This window comes from Tachypleus tridentatus, chromosome 8 (assembly GCF_004210375.1).
Source record: "Tachypleus tridentatus isolate NWPU-2018 chromosome 8, ASM421037v1, whole genome shotgun sequence".
Taxonomy (NCBI): domain Eukaryota; kingdom Metazoa; phylum Arthropoda; class Merostomata; order Xiphosura; family Limulidae; genus Tachypleus; species Tachypleus tridentatus.
Window position 1 is genome coordinate 11,654,737 of NC_134832.1, and position 23,276 is coordinate 11,678,012.

Here is a 23,276-nt window from a genome sequence, read left to right on the forward strand (position 1 = left end):
AGTGCCCATCCTGTCTTTGTCACTCAACACACCCTTGGAGGCCATAGCCATCTGTGTTTCTTTGGGTCATATCATCACTGTTTGTTCTCTCTACCTGTCCCCTGGAGAGACATATGATCAATCAGACCTTGATGCTCTCGTTGAACAGTTGCCATCTCCATTTCTAATCCTTGGGGACTTCAATGGACATCATCCCCTCTGGGGAAGTGCTGTTATTGATAGGAGGGGTTGCTCTGTAGAGCGTATGCTCTCTGATCACAATCTTTCTCTTTTCAATGCTGGTTTTTCCACTTATTTTCACGCACCTCATCAGTCCTTTACCACTATTTGCTCCCCTTCATTATTTTCCCAATTTTCATGGACGGTTGACAATAATCTACTAAGCAGTTATCATTTTCCTATACTTTCGAGAGACTGGCTGTGTTTGATGCCACTCTACCCGCGAGCTCTGGTGGATGCTGGATCAGGCAGACTGGTCACTTTCACTGCTCCCGCAGAACTTGATCCTGCCATCGTGAATCAGCCATCAATAGACAACTGTGTGGCAGCAGTAACTGACTGTATTATACAAGCAGCTGCTCATTGTATTCCTAAAACCTCGATAAGTTTTCCAAGATATCCTCGTCCCTGGTGGAATCCTGCTTGCCACTTGCCACAGAAGGCTCAAAAACGGGCCTGGGATACTTTCCGTAGATGTACCACACTTTCGAACTGCATCGCTTTCCAACGGGCCCACGCACATGCTAGGTGCACTTACTCTCTGATGGCTAAGAGGTAGCTGATGTCCGGAGCATCACCGATACTCTATGTGAAAGCTTTTGCCGTGTATCTAGCACTTCTGCTTGTTCCTCCACCTTCTTGGCCATCAAGACTTGGGCAGAGCGTTCACCTCTTTCCTTTTGAATTTAATGTCTTTTTGACTATAATTGTCCCTTTACACAGGTGGAACTGAAAATGGTCTGGCAGTACATCTGTTGGACCTGATGATGTACACTATGACATGCTGCGCTATCTCTCTCCTGCTTCTTTTGATATTCTTCTAATTGTTTTTAATCGGATCTGGCAGGAGAATGTTTGTCCTGATGCCTGGTGCTAGGCTATTGTTCTTCCTTTCTCTAAACCTGGGAAAGATCCCAAGATTCCTTCACACTACCGTCCAATTGCTTTGACGAGCTGTCTCTGTAAGACCTTAGAGAGGATAGTTAATCCTCATCTTGTTTGGTTCCTCGAATCAAACAACCTCCTCTCGCCCACCCAGTGTGGGTTCCAGCGACTGCCTTCCACCACGGACCACCTAACGTGACTTGAAACATCAATCAGAGAAGCCTTTTTCAAACGCCAACATCTTGTTTCAATATTTTTTGACATTGAGAAGGCTTATGACACAACATGGAGGTATGGCATTTTGCGAGACCTCTATATATATGGGTTACGTGGCCATTTACCCATGTTTATTAAAAAATTTTTAATGGACAGGAGATTTCAAGTTCGTGTTGGTTCAACACTTTCCTGTTCTTTTGTACAGGAACTTGGGGTCCCTCAGGGCTGTGTTTTGAGTGTCACACTTTTCAGTATAAAGATAAATGCCATCACTGAACAACTCCCTCTCACTGTTGCAAATGGGCTCTATATCAACAACTTTCACATCACGTGTCAGTCGTCGAACATGAGATATATTAAGTGGCAACTACAAACTGCTCTCAATCATGTACTGAAGTGGACTACAGCGAACGGCTTTAATTTTTCTCTCTCTAAAACCGTTTGACCGTAAGCTGACCTTTATACCACACTTAAAACAGCTACAGGTCAAATGCACAAGAACATTGAAAATCCTCTGTGTCCTCTCTATCTCCAGTTGGGGAGTGGATTGATGTTCTGTGTTATATATCATGCTCTTATTTGTTCGAAACTCGAGTATAGATCAATGGTCTATGGCTCTGCCAGACCCTCGGCCTTAAAGATGCCGGACTCTATTCATCATCAAGGACTTCAACTCTGCACTGGGGCTTTCTGCACCTCCCCAGTTCAGAGCTTATACGTAGAATCTCATGAACCTTCTCTGCACCTTTGCCGTTTGCAACTGTCTTTACTGTATTCTTTGAAACTTCACTTCTTACCAAAGCATCCCACCTGGGGTTGTTTTTCCTTCCTTGGTGAGCCATGTTTTTTAGAACAGACAATCTGCCATTGCTCCTTTTGGTCTTCGTATCCAGGAGATGTTGGATAAATTGGACGTGTCCTTAGATAACATTGCTGTATCCACGGGTCAGCTCATCCCACCATGGCTTATTACAGTCCCCAAATGTGACCTATCTCTAAATCATTTGAGAAAAGCAGACACTTTTGATTTGAAATACTGTCTGTTACTTGCTGAACACCTTTCAAACCATCCTTCCATTCCTGTTTATACAGATGGTTCAAATTTAGGTGACTCTGTGGGCTCTGCACAGACATTGTTTCTTGTGGTTCAGTGGTTGCACACAGAATACCCTCTACAGCTTCTGTGTTCACTGCTGAACTGTATGCCATTTCTGTTGCCCTGGATCACATAGAAGCTAAGAAGTACTGAAATTGCATTATTTATACTGACTCCCTTAGATCTCTGCTGGCCTTGGGATTACTTCACGTTGGCTCACACCCTGTTTTCGCTGATATTCAAAACAAACTGGCCCATTTCTCATTAACATCTACTTCTATCCAGTTTTTCTGGATACCAGGCCATGTTGGTATTCACGGGAATGCGCTTGCAGACAAGGCAGCTAAATCTATCTGCTGTGGCACTATCACCATTGTGCCTATTCCGTACATGGACTATGGTCCTGTATTCAATGCTCGGCTCAGTGCCAGCTGGCAGTCCACTTGGAGTGAGCAACATGACATCAAGCTTTTTTAAATTAAACCCTATATTGGGCTTTGGCCGTCTAGCTTCCGTAAGGTTTGAAAGGAGGAACTTGATCTAACTAGACTACGCATTGGTCACAGTTTTTTAACTCATCGTTTTCTTTATCTGGAACTCATGCACCAGTGTGTAGTTTGTGTAACACTCAAATCACTGTAAGCCACAGTTTACTTTCTTGCCATCGTTACGACTCTCAACGACGGCACTATTTTAAACATGTTCTGTCCCAGGGTTTGTCGGTAACATTGGACAGTGTTATTGGTGATGGTGACACTGTCCACCTTGATAAAGTTTTTAGTTTTTTAATGGCCATTAATCTTTTTAATCTCATTTAAGTGTTTGATATTTATTCATTACACCTTTTTAATTGTGGTTCCCTTTTCAGAGTCTCAATCTCTCTAGTTCAATTTGACATTGGAAAATGGCCAGAACATTAAATAACCCAACACCAGGACTGGAAAGGCCAACTTCAGGTGACTAATGCTGCTGTTTGAACTATCAATTTGAACTACCCGTTAGTCATCCTGGCGAGTTGTTATTACAATTTTGCTGCATGTCTTTTAACACTTTTATTACTTTACCTTTTGGTAATGGTCATAATGACACATAACCCAGAACTAGGACTGGAAAGACCAACTTCAGGTGACTGACGGTGGTTCTTGTACTTACCTGTTAGTCTTCCTGGCGGGTTATGATCATTATCATTTTGCTACAGGAAGTCCTTTACCACTTTGCAGACTGGATGTCAACATTGGGTTTATGCCATTTTCTGTTTTTAATTGCTGTTTTGTTTATACCTTTGTTTTTTTTTACGAATTTTACTACATTTACTTTACTTTTACCTTTTTACAGGACATTTGACTAATTTTTATTACAATTTTGCTATATGTCTTTTAACACTTTTCTTATTTTACCTTTTGATAATGGCTGTTATGACAACATAACCCGGAACCAGGACTGGAAAGGCCAACTTCGGGTGACTGATGGTGGTTCTTGTACTTACCTGTTAGTCTTCCTGGCGGGTTATGATCATTTCATTTTGCTAGAGAAAGTTCTTTACAACTTCTCTTACTCTGCTTTCTCTCTTAACATTGTAGACTAGGTGTCAACATTGATTTTATACTTTTTCTGTTTTTCAATGATGTTTTGTTTTACCTTCATTTCCTTTTATGTATTTTAATACATTTAATTTATTTTTACCTTTTTACTGGACGTTTGGCGCAGATAGCCTTGCTGCTTTGTGCCATAAAACACTAAATCAATCAATCAATTGGCTTTGCTTCCCATAAAGTTGACAAACAACCATTAGATCTACACAGTTCTGAATCTACTCTTGCTATTGGTTATAAATGTACAAAGGATAGGTAGACATAATTAACTAAATGGCTTCAAAAGAATGAATGGATGAGAAAAGTTTCTCAATTAATAAAAACTTATGACCTAAAAATAGGTTTTATAGTTTCCACACTGTAACTTCTAACATGTTTTGTATATTTTCATAAAATGTCACAAGTTTGGTTGATTTGACTGGGCCTGTAATGAAAGAGTTTGGGCTTTTTGTTTTACTAATTCTCTTGTCAAAAGTGATAGTTTTGATACTTTTTTTTTAAATTTTACATACAACTCCTTCTGAATACAAAAAGCTAGCTTCAGTGTAACATAAAGTGAGCTTCACCAGCCAAAAAGTTTATTTGTTCATGTTTGTTATGTGGCATCTCCATCCTAAAAGCTATTAGTGAATTTACTACAGAAGTGCTGGGAAAATAATAACTTTCTGTACTTTTACAGGCATTATATTACTGTAGAATTGGCTCATTGTATAGATGTCAGCCACTCACAATTAAAATTATTAACATGATGCTGCACTCTGGTGCTGTGGTGCTGTTTAGTTTGAACTTAAGAAGAGTGTAGTAATCCCATAATATTTATATTATATTCTTTGTTGTTTTCATAGTTATTTCCAAGATTGTATAATTGTGAACAAGAAGTTGAATTTTGGTACAAGTGTCTCAGGTGTTTTTAAATGTATTACCTTCTTTTCAGTGGAAAACGAAGAGCTAGAACATGAAGATGCAGCTGAGTTAGAACGGTGGGAAAGAGAACAGATCAGGAAAGGTGTAGGGATAACTCAGGTGATCACAAAATTTGTTTTGTACACAGAAAGATTGTTGTAATGGGTAACTCACAAATGCAGGTATTGCATGCAATCTTCAGAATATTTTTATGTTAAGGGTTTTTTCATGTGTCATAAACACATTTTGACTTTCGAAGTCAAAATAGTAACTTAAACCAGTGAGGCAAAAGGATGGTTAATTCTAACTTTGGTTCAAGAAATTTTGTAGCCAAATTTTCTATTTTGCAAATTTTAGGTTTCAGACATAAAACATTTGCTGCTTTTACGTAATTTTATGTTTAATTTAAACTGAAGGTGAACCAATCATGCAGTCTTTTTGAGCTATATAAAATTTAGTAACTTTGATTGCCAGTTTTCTTAGTCATGTCTTTGCAATAAAAACTCTTAACTGCAAATACATGTGTAAACAGTGATATACAAGGAATTTAAAAGTCCTTTTATAATTGTTTTAATGTGGACTTGTTAAGTATATTGATAATTATTGGAAATCAAATCATATTCAAGTACTTCCAGTACATATATACCCACATCCACATTGGATGCTACACCCTGGTTTTTCCTTCTACAGTAACTTCAAGAGTGTCCACTTCTTTCACTTCATTTTCAGCTATGTTTGTGAAAGTATAGATAATCTGCTGTGGTACATTTGGCAATCCAAATAACAAAAGTTTCACATGTGGAGATTATGCAGCCTTTCATGCAATATCAGGGTTTAATTTCTGAGACTGTCATGTACCTGTCATAGTTTTTGCTTACTCTGAGATGAACATTTGTCACTGGAAATGACATGTGTATTGACAGTGGTTTGTTGAAAGGAGTTTGAACCCATTTTGGGCAGAAGCACGAACCAGAATTTTTTTTTACCTGTCTTTGTGGCAGAGGTGCAGTCATCCTATTTAAGAAATTTTTTTGACTGCTGTTCAGTTATTGTGACTATGTAATTTTTGAGTCTCCACATTCCTCAAGTAGCTTTGAGTCCTTGATTCTAAATGGCCATTCCAGTTACCTAACAGGTATATTAAGGTTACAGCACAAACTGTTTCTTAACTTCTGTTTGTGCCCTGACCTATATGCCATCTATCCCTTTTATCTGAAGGTTTATGTTTCATGGCTTTTGACCTACAGACGTCATCTGTTGGAGTGATTTGCATTGTTTCTCCACATATGCTTTCTCATTCTCTTTTCCTCCCCAGATCAGTTTTTCTTACTTGAGTCCTTTTCATCTGTTCATTTTATCACTGTTTCTCACTTCTGTGTCCAGTCAGATTTCTTTTGTGGTTATTTAGAGTGAGGGTCTTGAAGGTTTGTTGTCAGCTCAAATGCTGTTAGAGATGCTAGATTATGACTTTTTTTTTTCTGTGAGTTGTGTTTAATCAGGTTTGTCACATTTCCATGTTCTTAGCAGTCTAGTCAAATTACCCCACTACTTTTATCTCACATTATTTGCCTGATTATGCAATCTCTTAATCTGAGGGATTTTGCATACCCCTCTATAACTATTTAATCATTTTTGCTAGATTATATACAGAGAGGCAAGTCTGTTTATTGTAATCTTTCAGGGTCTCGTAACTTGTTTTCACAGGATCCCGCTCTGTAGCTGGTGTTGCTGAGGCAGGTGTGCTTTTATAAAAACACATTCTGTATTAGCAGCCACTACTTCAATATACAGCTTGCAATGGGCTTTGAAGAAATGAAATGTTCCATAAGACTGTTTAAGAGTTGCCCAGATGGTACTGTACTATGCTGGACTGTCACTCCTGGGCTATCATGAGTAAAGCATAAAGGTTCCTGTCCCTCCCATTTATTGAGATTGAATAACTCAGAGTCAGTTTGCTTTTAAAAGTTCAGGGAATGTTTTTCACCTATTGTACTATTTTTCAGGATTCACCAGTGCAAATTACCCCAAACTTTTATTAATGGAACTACGAATTCCTTACTACACACAGTTTGCAGTCACTGAGGTGGTAGACAGAGGCTTTTCCTCTGTAGTGCTAGAGGAAATTCCTCTACCCTTGGAAAAGAGAGCAATGTTGGTGGTTCTCCTGCCTGGGTCATTGAATGTCATTAGGAGTGGCTCCACTATCCAGTTGGGGTTTGCATGTCCCTTCTGTTTGATCAGTATCTATTTAGTATATTCTTCATATAATATAAATGTGGAGTGATCCCATCCTGGGTCTTTTGTTGAGCATAGCTGTTCAGTGTCCTTCCTCACAGTTGGGGAGTAAGGATGAATGGTCATAATTCCAGACTGAATGAGCTCTGTTTTCTTTGTGTGAGTACAACAAACATGATTCCCTCATTCAGAGCCTAAGGTGTTGCTTTTTGAGCTTAGATGGAGAAGAATGCTTATCTGCTTCAGTATTGCTTGCATTCTTGTTGTGATTCTGGTGGCTCAGAATGAATCATTCTATGGCTACAAGTTGTACACACTCAGAATTACATATATATAGATATAATGTTGCAATCCAATTGCCCTAGCTACCAATATGGGATATAGGGACCCAGATCCATTAATTCCAACTTCAAGCAGCTGGGACCTGAGCTATCTAGTTGGGGCTGGCCTATTCTGATGATAACTTATATATGGTTCAACCCACAATACAGGAGTTAAGTTCTGGGTGTAATGCTGTTCCCTCACTAGGGTGTCAATCTTCTGCTGACACACCCATGATCTATGCAAATGCTTTCTGTATGAATAATGCCCTTATCAGCCCTTCCATCTTCTTAATGTGAGATTCTAGCAATAAGTGTCAGTGGTTGTTATATTTAGGAAGATAACATTTTCCTAAATTGAAAAAGTATTTCCATTAATAGTTACTTCCACTAAAAATCTCCCACCCTTCCTTCCCACTAAAAGCTGGTGTTAGAGACTAGGGAAAGAGTCAGTCTAAAAAAAGAATTAATATTATCTGAATGAGGTACTCATATACAGTACCCAAGATAGAAGGTACATTGACATAGGCAGAGCATGTCATGAGACAAATACCACCAAGAGCAATAAAGTGAGATAGAAAAGAATGGAGCAAGGAAAAGTCAGACTAATACTTAGAAGTAAGTATTATTAAAAATATATTTTCTTTTTAGGAAAATGTTAATTTTCTATGATGTTTAATTATGTTGCAAAACATTACAGTACAGGCAAAATGCACAGTTTATTTAAATGAAAAATTCACTAAAGATTCCCAGCTGGTACCTCAGATTCAGCAATCCATTTGCAGTTTTCTTTAAAATTCCTGTGATGTTGAAATAAATAGAGGGAACTTACACAAGAGTGAATAAAACATGTAACTGATAATTAAAATGTACTTCTATTTAATTAGCTATCCTTATTGCTTGAATGTTAGACTTGCAGATCTAGTGTATTTTTGTGACACAGATGCATTTATAGACAGAAATTTTCTGTGTGGAATAACTTTGCCTTTTCATGAACAAATATACTTTTGGAATTTTCATAAAAAGTAATACTCTAGACTTGTAGTCCTTTCACAGTATTTTTATTTTCATATCTTAGTAAGAAACATTCATTCATGTTTTTCACAGTAAAAATGTTTTCCACTGCAGGGTGTTAACCCACGAGAAGTTGGTGATTCAGTTCTTTTACATGCTGATATTCATTTGGGAAGTGAAAATGAAGATTCCAGGGGCTCATCTCACAGCTTTCGAAATGGTCGTTTGGAACCTCCACGAGGAATAGATGTCCCTCCAAGTTTTAAAAACAAAGAAACTATAACCACTGAAGATGTAAAGTCTCGGCTCCAAGAAAGGTAGAGTGAAAAAACAATTTTTAAAGTGTAGTAAAACATGAGTAAGTAAATCCAAAGGCAACTCTATTTAAATATTTTACATTACAAGCTCCTTAGAATTTACCAGCTTTCTTTGATAGAAATGTATTTTTACTTTAATATTAATTTTAAAATTAATATTAAAGTGCAATAGCATAATTATTTCTATTAGTTGAGATATATTTTTATGAGAACTTTATATGTAACAATATGCAATTAATAAAAGTAATACACCATAAAGTTATAATTATTTATTGTTGCAAAAACAAAAATACTTTGCTACTTGTTTGAGCTCATATATCACCAGAGTAATTAGTGTAATTCAAAGTGAATCTGTTATATGGCCTGCAGTAGTTGGTGTATATAAACTTGTGTATTAAAAATTGTTAAAATGTTTGTACTTCAAAAGAATTGAGTGAAAAATAGTGTGAGAAAATGGCCTTAACACAATCCTGTAGTAAGTAGACAAATGTTTTGGCTGCACTAGAGCATATTTGGCATGTTGACAACTTTCCAAGGTAAACTGTGAATTTCTTGAGAAGTAGTTATTTTAGGAAATAAGACATGGATGAGTAAGTTAACTATGACAGTGAGAGCATTGTATTGTAATTGAAATAACTGATAAGGTGGAGGATGTTGACTGGACATATCTGGTATTCCATGAGGAAATGCCAGTAGAGGAAGTTGTCTGATGATTGACTGAAACACTACATTGGACTCTATTGTCATGGCTAAGATAAATTAAAATAGTTAACTGATTGAAAAACCAAGAAATTAATAGTATTTGTGAAGCTTACTTTCCAAGCTTTTTAGTGATACTGGATAGCATGGTGACTGTATGACCTCTTGCAATAACCACTCTTTGTCTAGTGAGCTGTAATAGCATTTTTATGGTACAAATAATGCAATACTTACTGGGTAAGTACAACTATGACAGCTTAGATGCTTTTTCTGTGAAAGTATTCCTGAATGATTTTGCTTGTCAGTCAGTATGAGTTCCTTTTATATATCCATACCCATAGGCTGGTAGGCTCATATCAGACTTACTGAAGCATAATAATGGGATTATGTTCTATAACAAAACATAGGTTATTTTGGTAAATTTGTTGGAGTTACTTTTCATGTTAATTTGATGTAGTTGTTTTCTAACTCCTTTGTTGCAGTGTTGGGGGGCATCTTCTGCAAAGGGCATACAGTTCCTTATATGTAGAATTTTACATGTGGTCTGTTGCTTTTTCTCCTGTTTGTTCTGAGTTTAATGTTGTAAGAGATCTAGGGGGAACTAGTGAGAATTTAGACTATTTTCTCAGGACTTTCCTTTGCTCGGACTGCTACAGATAAACACTCCACCTTCTGCATTCTTTTTACAGCTAGTGCACCATGTCTGTAATATTTTAGTATTTCTTCTGTGATTTATAAATTTTCACCTTTTTTATTAGAAGAAACTATTTTGTATGATTGCCTGGTCCTTCTACCTTTTGCGTATATTACTATTCATGCATGAAGGTTTGAAGATCAATTGGGATCAATTGCCATGCCTTTTCATCCTCATTTATTGGATCAGGATACCTTGATTTCCATTGCTTGGAGAAATCGTACATAGACATTCAAAGGTTAGACTCTCAACTTCTTATTTGGGACCTTGTACAAAATGCCATTGTTCATACAAGTCAATCTCAATTTTTCAAAATTTGTCTGCTGCTGACAACAGTTTTGGATATTTTATCTTTGCAGCTGTTGTCTGAGGCCTATCATAGATACTCTACTCCAATTTGAAAGAACGTTAGTCACCCATTAACTTACACTTTGGTCAGGATAGTGGCTTCTGCTCTCTTCTTGGTACCTTGGTTGCTTTGTTGCTGGGACTTTTTGGAAAGAGAAGCTTAACTGGAGGGAGTTGCCTTCCTATGTTGGCCCTTATTAATGTTAGAGAAGCTCTTTTTTTTCCCAGAAAGTCTTATTTTTGGTGGAATTTCAGGCTTCTTGGAATCTTATGTAGATTTGGCCCAGCTACATTCTTCATTTCTTACGCTGGCTTCTTGACTGTTACAAAGTTTTTCTACAGGACAGTTTATTGCTCCTCCCATTCAAGTCGTCAGACCTCCTGTTTTGGCACCATGATCTATTGGAACACAATAGTGATTTCAACCTTACCAGCAGGGATCCTCCTGTAGGGTGCACTGTTATTTTTTGCATCAGTAACTATTTTACAGGGTCAGACCTAGTAAGGTCTAATTTCAGAAAACTTGTGCCAGTGTAAAATATACCAAAAATCAGTGGGTCATTCAAATTTTTGGGAGTGAGGTTCTTCCACCCTCAGTCTGTAGCCACTAAGGGAGGAAGCCTCTATTCTTCTATGTGGTCCTTTTATTTCACTCTTCTATGCTTGTTAGAAACCAGACAGATTTTTCTGCTCTGTTCATGATGTTTGTGGTTCCTTAACTCATACATCTCACTTTTGATGTTTGTCTTTCATTATTCATTACCTGGAATTCCTCTTCTTCTAGGGATAAATTTCCTTTTGTCTTTGTAAGTACAGTCCACCATATTTTTTGTTTGTTTTCCTCTTTAAATGTTGCTTGCAGATGGTCTGCATTTCATTTCACCAGATTCATCACCTCTTATTCTTATACCTGACCTTTTAAAAGGGAACAGTTGTTTATACAGGATTTTGCAGTTGAGCCCCAATTATAATGGTGAATGTAATAATCGTTCTACTGCAAGAATGTGTTTGCCACAAGCACTAGTAAATGTCCAACCTATGTAGTATCTATCCAGCAATAAACAAACATCTACATTAGATATACTGTAGTGACACCTATACCATCCTGTGACAATTATCTAATGTCACTTACAAAAATCTAAAAATATTCCATGTACCACAACTGCAAAGCATTAATTTTCCCCATTGTCAGTGAAAACTGTGCATCATCATGTTTCTCATTTGGTGTGGTATAGATTATCCAGTAATTGTGTACCTTTCTGTTCCCTTTAGTATGGATTCCTGTGCATGGTGAGGGGACCTCCAAGAGAAGGTTCTATACTTTCAGTATATCTCTTCTGGGATTTAAACATACACCCACGTATTTGCCATGAGTGGCGACCCATGAATCAAAGAAGAGGATCCTGGTAGTTGAGAGGTCCAGCCACACCACTTTGGCTTAGAATTCCTGTAGACAGACAGCCTTAAGGTGCCCCTACCCCTGAGGGTCAGTGAGCTGGTAAACTTGGGCTAGGGTAAACCAAGTACCATTGTTGGATGTTCTTGATGGATGTTGTGGACATAGTGTCTGATACTAGCGGTTAGGTATCGTGCTCACAAAATTGTGGCATTCTTGCAGTGTCCTTGTTTATCATTGTAATGCATACCCTTGTAGGACTTCATGGTGGGTATCAAAATATTCTTTCTCTATTATGGATTCCCCAATTCAAAATAAAAATAAAATAATAAAAGAAAAGACCATAAATAAATGATCATGCCTTGAATATTCTGAACAGCAGTCTTCAACACCTGTACCCCATTATCTGATATAACATCTTTATAAGACAAATATTTATGGCTTGCTGGCTTTTCTAAGTCAGTCTAAAAGCTATATTTTGGGGACATCTTGGTGGAAACATCCACTCCAAAACAGAGTGAACTCCTCTTGCATTTAAAGGCCATTGGGGATATACTCATTGAAGGTACTCCCCATTTTACTTTGAATTTGTCACAAGTGGTTATTGTTTCTCCATCCAAGGAGTTTCCACAGTGAGGTGTGTCTACTCTCAAAGATGAAATTACGATGATGACTAATGTCCTAATTTTGACATGTCACCACGTCCGCCTGCTATCATCAAAGCTTGTTATCTGAATTGCAAGGTACAACCATATATTCCAAACCCTCTCAGATGTAGCCAATGTCAGCAGTTTGGTCACTCAAAGACATCATGTTATAGTTCATTGACATATGCTTATTGTGGTGGCAAGGACCATGATGCATATGAGTGTGAAATGGACCCTCATTATACTAATTGTAGGTCTCTCAACCCTCTTACTTTCATCCTTGCCCTAGGTGGATGGAAGGAAAAACAGGTACAGCATTTAAAAATAGTTCACAACATACCTTATCCCAATGCTTGAAAATAACTGTCCACCACTCCATTTCAGATGCATGCTGCTGCACTCAGTTCCAATGTTACAGTAGGAGTGCAGACAGATCTCTCTGTCTCCAACAGAGTGTTTTTTCAAACCATGTAAAAAGTTTGTTCTCTGTGGTTAAGAGAGTTGACAAGTCAACGTCAACACTTATCTCTGTCCCCACCATTCCTTTCAGTGGCTCACCAGATCCACTCTCTTTAGCTCAGTGTTCTGGCATTTCATCAGGTCCATTTTCTTCTTCACCCCCAAGATGGAGAACGATTATTTGTTCACACTCTCAGTCAGTGAAATCTTCATCTGCTGACAGAGACCTGCCAACTTGACCCAGGGCAGAATCCATGGAGGGAGGTAGACCTATTAATGAAGAGAAAATATGTGGTTAAAAACAGAAGGGCTCTCTGTCAAATTCTCCTTCATGTAAGTAAAAATAGCCACTTTAATACAGTGGAACTGTCGAGGTTTCCATTCTGATTTGGATGACATCAAATAGCTGATTGATTCTTGCCACCTGTATGTCTTTCCTTACAGGAAACATTTCTGAAACCTGCCAATACAGTCACCTTTTGTCACTCAATACACCCTTGGATTCCTTGGGTTGTACCATCACTGTTTGTTCTCCCTACCTGTCTTCTGAGAAGACCTATGATCAGTCAGCCTTTGATGCTCTCATTGAACAGTCGCTGTCTCCCTTTTAGTCCTGGGGGACTTTAATGGAATCCCCTCTGGAATGGTACTGACATTGATGGGAGGGGTTATTCTGTAGAGCATATGCTTTCGGATCATAACCTTTCTTTCTTCAGTACTGGTTCTTCTACTTATTTTTCATGCACCCAGTCAGTCCTTTACTGCTATTGATCTCTCAATTTGCTCCCCTTGCTTCCATTTTTCAAGGAGGGTTGACACAAATAATCCACGAATCAGTGATCATTTTCCTATAATATTGAGGGAGACTGGCTGTGGTCAATGCCATCCACATGCCAAGGTAGAAGCTGTACCAGGGCAACTGGCTCACTTTCACTGCTCTCTCAAAACTTGATCCTGCCATTGTCTGTAAACCATCAATAGACAATTGTGTGGCAGCAGTAACTTACTGTATTGTTCCAGCAGCTGTTCAGTATATTCCTAAAACCTCAACACATTTTTCACTGTACCCTTATCCATGGTGGAATCCTGCCTGCCACATGGCATGAAAGTTTCAAAAATGGGCTTGGGATATATTTTGTAGATATCCCACACTTTCAAACCGCATCACTTGTCAGCAAGCTTGTGCATAGTAGGTAAGACATCAAAGCCAGAAGGAATTTTGAATTAAGTTTACAACTAGCACCTCTTTTACTACCAGTTCCAAAGATCATATGGGACTTCTGCTTCCCTTTCGATCTTGCTCTACAATGGCCAAGAAGTTACTGATGCCCAGAGCATTGCCGATACTCTTGGCAAAAGCTTTTCTCATGCATCTAGTGCTTCTGCCTCATCCTCCATCTTCTTAGCCATTGAGATTCAGGCAGAGCAGTCATATCTTTCCTTTTGGGCTGATCATCTCTATCAGTATAATTTCCTCCTTACACTGGTGGAATTTAAGTTTGCTCTTCATTGGTCTGGCAGTACATCAGTCAGGCTTGATGATAATCACTAGGACATGCTGCACTATCTCTCTCCTGCCTCTCTTGCTTTTCTTCTGGTTGTTTTTGACTAGATTTGGCAGGATAATGTTTTTCCTAATGCTTGGTGCCTTGCCATTGCCCTCCCTTTTTCTAAGCCTGGGAAGGATCCCAAGATTCCTTCAAACCTCCATCCAGTTACTTTGACAAGCTGTTTCTGTAAGATCTTTGAGAGGATGGTTAATGCTCATCTTGTTTGTTTCCTCAAATCAAACAACCTCCTCTCACCCACCCAGCATGGATTCCAAAGACAATGCTCCACCACTGACCACCTGATTTGACATGAAACTTCAATCAGAGAAGCCTTTCTTAAGCGACAACATCTTCTTTCTGATTTTTTTACCCCAAGAAAGCTTATGATACTATGTGGAGTTATGGCATTTTGTGAGACCTCCACTCATGCAGGTTGTGTTGCTATTTCCCCATTTTATTAAATATTTTTTAATGGACCAGCAATTCCAAGTCTGTAAGGGTTCGACACTTTCCCATTCTTTTACACTGGACTTGGAGTCCCTCAGGGCTGTGTCTTGAGTGTCACACTTTTCATTATAAAGATTAATGCCATCTTACAATTGCAAGCAGTCTCTCTGTCGACAACTTCCACATCTCATGTCAGTCTTCAAGCATGAGGTTTACTGAGCGGCAACTACAGACTATTCTCAATACTTTACTGAAGTGAACCACAGCAGACAGTTTTATCTTTTCTTGCTCTAAAAGTGTTCCCATGCACTTCTCCCTCCAATGGGGTATTCACCCTGAACCTGAGTATTGTCATGGAAAAGTTGTGTTTCCCATAATCCCTGAGGCAAAGTTCTTGGGGCTTTTCTTTGATCATAAGCTGACCCTTATTCCATACATTAAGCAGCTACATGTCAAGTGTACAAGGACACTGAAGATCCTTTTTGTCCTCTTGTCCACCTCTTAGGAACAGATCGATGTTCTATGCTAAAAATCTACCATGCCCTCATTTGATCGAAACTGGACGATGGGTCTGTGGTCTATAACTCTGCCAGGACCTCATCCTTGAAGATGTTGAACCCTGTTCACCGTCAGTGGCTCTCGCTTTGCAGAGGGGCTTTCCGCCCTTCTTCATTCTAGAGTTTGTACACTGAGTCTGATGAACTTCCTCTACACTTGTGCCATTTGCAACTGTCTTTACCATATGTGGTAGAACTTTGATCCTTATCACAGCATACCACTTGGACTTGTGTTTTCCTTCCTCAGTGGGCCATGTTTTTTCAGAATAAACAGTCTGCTATTGTCCCCATTGGTCTTCATATCCAGGTGCAGTTCACTCAGCTGGGTCTGTTCTTGGATGATGTTGCTGTCTCCATTGGTCAGCCTGTACCACCATGACTTACTACCATCCCCAAATGTGACCTTTCTGTAAGTCATTTGAAGAAGGCAAATACTCCTGATTGGAAGTACCATTTTTTATATCTCGAACATCTTTCGAACCATCCTTGTTCCATTCCCGTTTATAAGGATGCTTCAAAATCAGGTTGCTCTGTGGGCTCTGCCATGGCTTGTGGTTCGATGGTTGTACACAGGGTCCCCTATACAGTTTCTGTGTTCACTGCTGAACTATATACCATTTCTCTTCTCCTGGATCACATAGAAGCTATGTAGTACACAAACTGTACTATTTATACCAATTTGTTTAGCTCCCTACTGGCCCTGGAATTGCTTCACATTAGTTCTTACCCTGTTCTCATCAATATTGAAAACTGACTGGCTTGTTTCTCTTTATCATCTATTTCTATCCGGTTCCTCTGATTATTGGGCCACGTTGGAATTTGTGGGAATGAGATTGCAGATACCACAGCTAAGTCTGTCTGCTCTGATGCTATCATGGCCATGCTTGCCCCATACATGGACTACAGTCATATGTTCAAGGCTTGACTCCATTTCAGTTGGCAGTTGACTAGGTGTGAGCAATATGATAAGCTTTACCAGGTAAAATCTTCTATAGGACTTTGGCTGTCTTGCTTCCATAAGGATCAGAAGGAGGAAGTGGTTCTAGCTAGGCTACACTTTGGTCACAGTTTTATAACGCACCATTTTCTTTTCTTTTATCTGGGACTGATGCACCAATGTGTGGTTAGTGTAACATTCAAGTCACAATAGCCCACATTTTACTGTCATGCTGTTGTTACAACCATTAGTGACAGCACCATTTTAAAAATATTTATACCATGTATCCATCCTTGACATTGGACAATGTCATTAGCAATGGTGACACTATTCACCTCGATTGTGTTTTTAAATTTTTAAGGGCCATTGGTTTTTGTAACTCTATTTAAATTTTTAATTCAAAAATTGTACTCCATTTTGTTTTAATGTGATTCCTTTTTACATATTATTATAATTTTACTTTTATTTTTTTATTTTTTACTGGCACTGATAGCATAGTTGCTTTGTGCCAATAAACACCAAACAACCAACCAAACCATCCTGCAAGTGAAAGATCACACAAGTATTGTACTTTGCAAACAAGCTGAACAGTCTTTAAGAGAACATGGAACATGCCATATTGCTTTTACACTGTAAACTAAGCTAATTACTTTAATATTTACTCAATCTAAATGTTTTCCAATTCTTCATTTACTGTTAAGCCCCTCGGTGTGGATTCCTGTACGTGGTGAGGGGACCTCCCAGGGAAGGTTCTGTTCTATCTGGTTACCTTCTCTGGGATCTAAACATCCACCCACGTGTTTGCCGTGCGTGGCGACCCGTGAAGGGGAGGAGAGGATCCTGGTGGTTGAGGGGTCCAACCCTAACACACCACTTTGGCCTCGAATTCCTGTAGACGGGCGGCCTTTGGGTGGCTTCCCTTGGGTCAATCGGCTGGTCCACTTGGGCTAGAGTCAACCAAGTACCAGTGTTGGAAGTTGTCAACGGGTGTTGTGGACATTGTGCCTGATGCTGGTGTTTGGGTATAGTGCTCACGAAACCCTGGCGTTGCTGCATTGTCCTTGGGTGACTTTGTAGTGCGTCCCCTTGTAGGGCTCCATGGTGGGTGGGGTCAGTGGGTACCGAAATTTTTTCCTTTTCCTATGGATCCTCTAAAAATTTAAATAAAATTGTAAAAAACAGTCAATGGGTAGCGACACCACGTCTTGAATACTCAGAACAGCAATCTTCAACATCAGTAACACACGCACCTCATTTTCTTATATTACATTCTCTTTCGGAAAAACCTTTGGGCAAATGTCCCCTTTTTTTATTCAAAAGGGACTAGAGGGACTTGCTGGCTCTCCAAAATCAGTAAAGAAACTTGATCTGGTGACATATTGGTTGAAACCTCCACATCCCAACACAGTGAACTCCTCTTGAATTCAAAGGCAATTGGGGATATACCTATTGAGGTTACACCCCATGCTACCTTGAATTCTTCACGAGGAGTTATTGTTGAAAGGGATTTGAAGAACGCTCCTGAGTCAGAGATTCTCGCTGGTCTCTCCACTCAAGGAGTTTCTGCAGTGAGGCGCATCTCCACTCGCAAAGATGGAGTTGCACTGCCAACAAATACCCTCTTTTTAACATTTAATATTTACTTCACCACGTGCACCTGCCACCATCAAGGCAGGTTATCTCATTTGCAGGGTTCGGCCATACATACCAAACCCTCTTCGATGTTTCCAATGTCAGAGATTCGCCACTCAAAGACATCCTGTCGTGGTTCCCTGACATGTGCTCGTTGTGGAGGCAAGGACCACGATGCCTATGACTGTGACATGAACCCACATTGCGTAAACTGCAATGGTTCTCACCCCTCTTACTTTCATTCTTGCCCAAAATGGTTGGAGGAAAAAGAGGTGCAGCGTTTGAAAATGACACATAACATTAGTTATCCTGAGGCTCGGAAATTGCTGTCCACAACTCCATCTCGGACATATGCTGCTGCACTTCATTCCACAACGACAGTGGGAGTGCAGACAGATCTCTCTCTGTGGCTCCAAGAGAATCATTTTCAAAACAAATGAAAACCCTTTTGACCTCCGTGGTTAAAAAGGTTGATGAATCGACTTCCACACCTATCTCTGATCCTCCCATACCTTCCAACAAACCTCAAGATCCACGTCCTTCAGTTTCAAATACAGGCATTTCTTCTGATACATCTTTTTCTCCCACCACAAGAGACAAAACAATTATTCGTTTGCGTCCTCAGTCACTGGATTCCCCTTCCAATAACAAAAACCTGCCCACCCGACACACAGCAGGATTCATGGAGGTTGATAGACCTCCTCCGACTAAAGACAGTAAAGAAAAAAGACGTGGTCGTAAACCGAAGGGTTCTCCAGCCACTTCACCTACCCGTTCTTAAAAAATGGCCATCTTGATACAATGGAACTGTCGAGGTTTACGTTCTAATCTGGATGATATCAAAACGCTGATTGCTTCCTACCATCCTGTTTGTCTTTCTTTACAAGAAACATTTCTCAAAACTGCTGATACTGTCTCCATTTGGCAGTTTTCTCTGTACAGAAATGACAGGTTGTGTGATGGTCGAGTACATGGAGGGGTGGCACTGTTGGTTGATCAACACGTGCCCACCCTGTCTTTGTCACTCAACACACCCTTGGAGGCTGTAGCCATCCGTGTTTCCTTGGGTCATACCATCACTGTTTGTTCTCTGTACCTGTCCCCTGGAAAGACATATGATCAATCAGATCTTGATGCTCTCGTTGAACAATTGCCATCTCCATTTCTAATCCTAGGGGATTTTAATGGACATCATCCCCTCTGGGAAGTGCTATTATTGATGGGAGGGGCGATCTGTAGAGCGGATGCTCTCTGATCACAATCTTTCTCTTTTCAATACTGGTTCTTCCACTTACTTTCATGCACCTAGTCAGTCCTTTACCGCTATTGATCTCTCAGTTTGCTCCCCTTCATTATTCTCCCATTTTTCATGGAGGGTTGACAGTAATCCACTAGGCAGTGATCATTTTCCAATCCTTTTGAGAGAGACTGGCCGTGGTCGATGCCACCCTACCAGCGTGCCCGGTGGAAGCTGGATCAGGCAGACTGGTCCACTTTCACTGCTCGCAGAACTTTATCCTGCCATCGTAAATCAGCCATCAATAGACGATTGTGTAGCAGCGGTAACTGACTGTATTACACATGCAGCTGCTCAGTGTATTCCTAAAACCTCGACACGTTTTCCACGATATCCTCGTCCGTGGTGGAATCCTGCTTGCCACTTAGCACGGAAGGCTCAAAAGCGGGCCTGAGATACCTTTCGTAGATATCCCACACTTTCAAACCGGGTTGCTTTCCAACGGGCCCGTGCACATGCTAGGTGGGTAAGACGTCACAGCCAGAAGGAATCTTGGATTAAGTTCACAACCAGTATATCTTCTACCACCAGTTCCAAGATCATATGGGACAGGATTCGAAAGGTTAATGGACACTACAATTCTATCCCCCTCTCGATCTTACTCTCTGATGGTCAGGAGGTGACTGATGTTCAGAACATCGCTAACACTCTAGGTGAAAGCTTTTACCGGGTATCTAGCACTTCTGCTTGTTCCTCCACCTTCCTGGCCATCAAGACTCGGGCAGAGCGATCACCTCTTTCCTTTCGAACTGACTGTTTCTTTGACTATAATTGTTCCTTTACCCTGGTGGAACTAAAAATGGCCCTTCATCGGTCTGCCAGTATGTCTGTTGGACCTGATGATATTCATTATGACATGCTGCACCATCTATCTCCTGCTTCTCTTGATGTCCTTCTGATTGTTTTCAACGGATCTGGCAGGAGAATGTTTTTCCTGATGCCTGGCCAGGCTATTATTTTACCTTTCTCTAAGCCAGGGAAAGATCCCAAGATTCCTTCAAACTACCATCCAATTGCTTTGACGAGCTGTCTCTGTAAGACATTAGAAAGGATGGTTAATGATCATCTTGTTTGGTTCCTTGAATCAAACAACCTCCTCTCGCCCACCCAGTGTGGGTTCCGTCGACAGCACTCCACCACAGACTACCTAATTCGTCTTGAAACATCTATCAGAGAAGCCTTTCTCAACCGCCAAGATCTTGTATCAATATTCTTTGACATAGAAAAGGCTTACGACACAACATGGAGGTATGGCTTTTTGTGAGACCTCCATACATATGGGTTACGTGGCCATCTACCCATGTTTATTAAAAATTTTTTAATGGACAGGAGATTCCAAGTTTGTGTGGGTTCGACACTTTCCCTTTCTTTTATACAGGAACTTGGAGTCCCTCAAGGCTGTGTATTGAGTGTTACACTCTTCAGTATAAAGATAAATGCCATCACTGAACAACTCCCTCTCACTGTTGTGAATGGGCTATATGTCGACGACTTTCACATCTCGTGTCAGTCATCAAACATGAGATATATTGAGCGGCAACTACAAACTGCCCTCAATTGTGTACGGAAGTGGACTCTGGCGAACGGCTTTAATTTCTCTCTCTCCAAAACTGTATGCCTGCACTTTTGCCATCGGCGGGTATTCACCCTGATCCTGAACTTCATATCGGTGAAGTTTTGCTGCCAGTGGTCCCGGAGACCAAGTTCTTGGGGCTTATCTTTGATCATAAACTGACCTTTATACCACACTTAAAGCAGCTTTGGGTCAAATGCACAAGAGCACTGAACATCCTCCGTGTTCTCTCTTCTACCAGTTGGGGGGCAGATCGCTGTTCAATGTTAAAGGCATATCGTGCTCTTATTAGATCGAAACTCGATTATGGATCAATGGTCTATGGCTTTGCCAGACCCTCGGCCTTAAAGATGCTGGACCCCGTTCATCACCAAGGACTTCGACTCAGCACTGGGGCTTTCCGTACCTCTCCAGTTCAAAGTATATACATTGAATCTCATGAACCTTCTCTACACCTTCGCCGTTTGCAACTATCTTTACAATATACTTCGAAACTTCATTCCTTACCAAAGCATCCCACCTGGAAATGTGTTTTCCTTCCTCGGTGGGCAGTACTTTTTCAGAACAGACGATCTGTCATTGCTCCGTTTGGCCTTCGCATCCGGGAGCAATTGGATGAATTGGGTCTGTCCTTGGATAACATTGCAGATTCCACAGGTTGGCCCATCCCACCATGGCTTATTACAGCCCCCCAAATGTGACCTTTCTTTCAGTTACCTAAAAAAGGCAGATACTCTAGATTGGAAGTACCGTCTTTTATTCAAAGAATATCTTTCAAACAATCATTCAGTTCCCATTTATACAGATGGTTCCAAATCAGGTAATTCAGTGAGCTCTGCTATGGTTTGCTATGGGTCAGTAGTTGTGCGCAGAATCCCTTCTACAGCTTCTGTGTTCACTGCTGAACTGTATGCCATATCTCTTGCCCTGGATCATATTGCAGCTGAGCAGTACTCCAACTGCACTATTTATACTGATTCGCTTAGTTCTATACTTGCCTTGGAATTGCTACACGTTAGCTCACATCCTATTCTCGCAGATATTCGAAACCGACTGGCCCATTTCTCATTAGCAGCTACTTCAATCCAGTTTTTCTGGATACCAGGCCATGTTGGTATTCGTGGGAACGAGCTTGCAGACATGGCAGCTAAATATGTCTGCTTCAGCACCATCACTCCTATGCCTATTCCGTACATGGACTATGGTGTTGTCTTCAAGGCTCGGCTCCATGCCAGCTGGCAGTCCACTTGGAATGAGCAACGTGACAACAAACTTTTTCAAATCAAACCCAAAATTGGACTTTGGCCATCTAGCTTCCGTAAAGTTTGGAAGGAGGAAGTTGTTCTCACTAGGCTACGCATTGGTCACAGTTTTTTAACTCACCATTTTCTTTTATCTGGAACTGATGCACCAATGTGTAGTTTGTGTAACACTCAAATCACTATCAGCCACATTTTACTTTCTTGCCATCGTTACAATTCTCAACGACGGCAATATTTTAAACATATTTTTTCCCAGGGTCAATCTGTAACATTGGACAGAGTTATTGGTGATGGTGACTCTGTCCACCTTGATAATGTTTTTAATTTTTTAATGGCCATTAACCTTTTTAATCTCATTTAAGTGTTGCATATTTATTCATTACACCTTTTTAATTGTGGTTCCTTTTTTACAGTTTTAATCTCTCTCCTTCAATTTGAGATTGGACAATGGCCAGAACATTAAATAACTCGACACCACGACTGGAAAGGCCAACTTCAGGTGACTAACGCTCCTGTTTGAACTATCCGTTTGAACTACTCGTTAGTCATCCTGGCGAGTTGTTATTATACTTTTGCTGCATATCATTTCACACTTTTACTACTTTACTTTTTAGTACTGGCCATATTGACTCATAACCCGGAATCAGGACTGGAAAGACCAACTTCAGGTGACTGAGGGTGGTTTTTATACTTACCTGTTAGTCTTCCTGGCGGGTTACGATCATTACCATTCTGCTTCAGGTAGTTCTTTACAACTTTGTTGACTGGATGTCAACATTGGTTTTTACGTCATTTTCTGTTTTAATTGCCATTTTGCTTTTATCTTCAATTACTTTTACAAATTTTACTCCATTTACTTGACTTTTATCTTTTTACTGGACATTTGGCTACTCATTATTACGATTTTGAGGAGTGTCTTTTAAAACTTTTATTCTTTTACCTTTTGATAATGGCTGTTATGACAACATAACCCGGAACCAG

The 23,276-nt window shown here is 40.0% G+C and overlaps 1 protein-coding gene across 2 annotated transcripts in view; it reads left to right on the plus strand.

The window, feature by feature from the left end:
- LOC143258525 (PAX3- and PAX7-binding protein 1-like) overlaps window positions 1-23,276 on the plus strand; it is an 89,759-nt gene that overhangs the window by 43,341 nt on the left and 23,142 nt on the right. For both annotated transcript variants that reach the window (XM_076517622.1, XM_076517623.1), the window contains exons 6-7: window positions 4,943-5,031; window positions 8,595-8,797. In XM_076517622.1, the coding sequence (XP_076373737.1) occupies window positions 4,943-5,031; window positions 8,595-8,797 (292 nt within the window). The remainder of the gene's footprint in view (window positions 1-4,942; window positions 5,032-8,594; window positions 8,798-23,276) is intronic.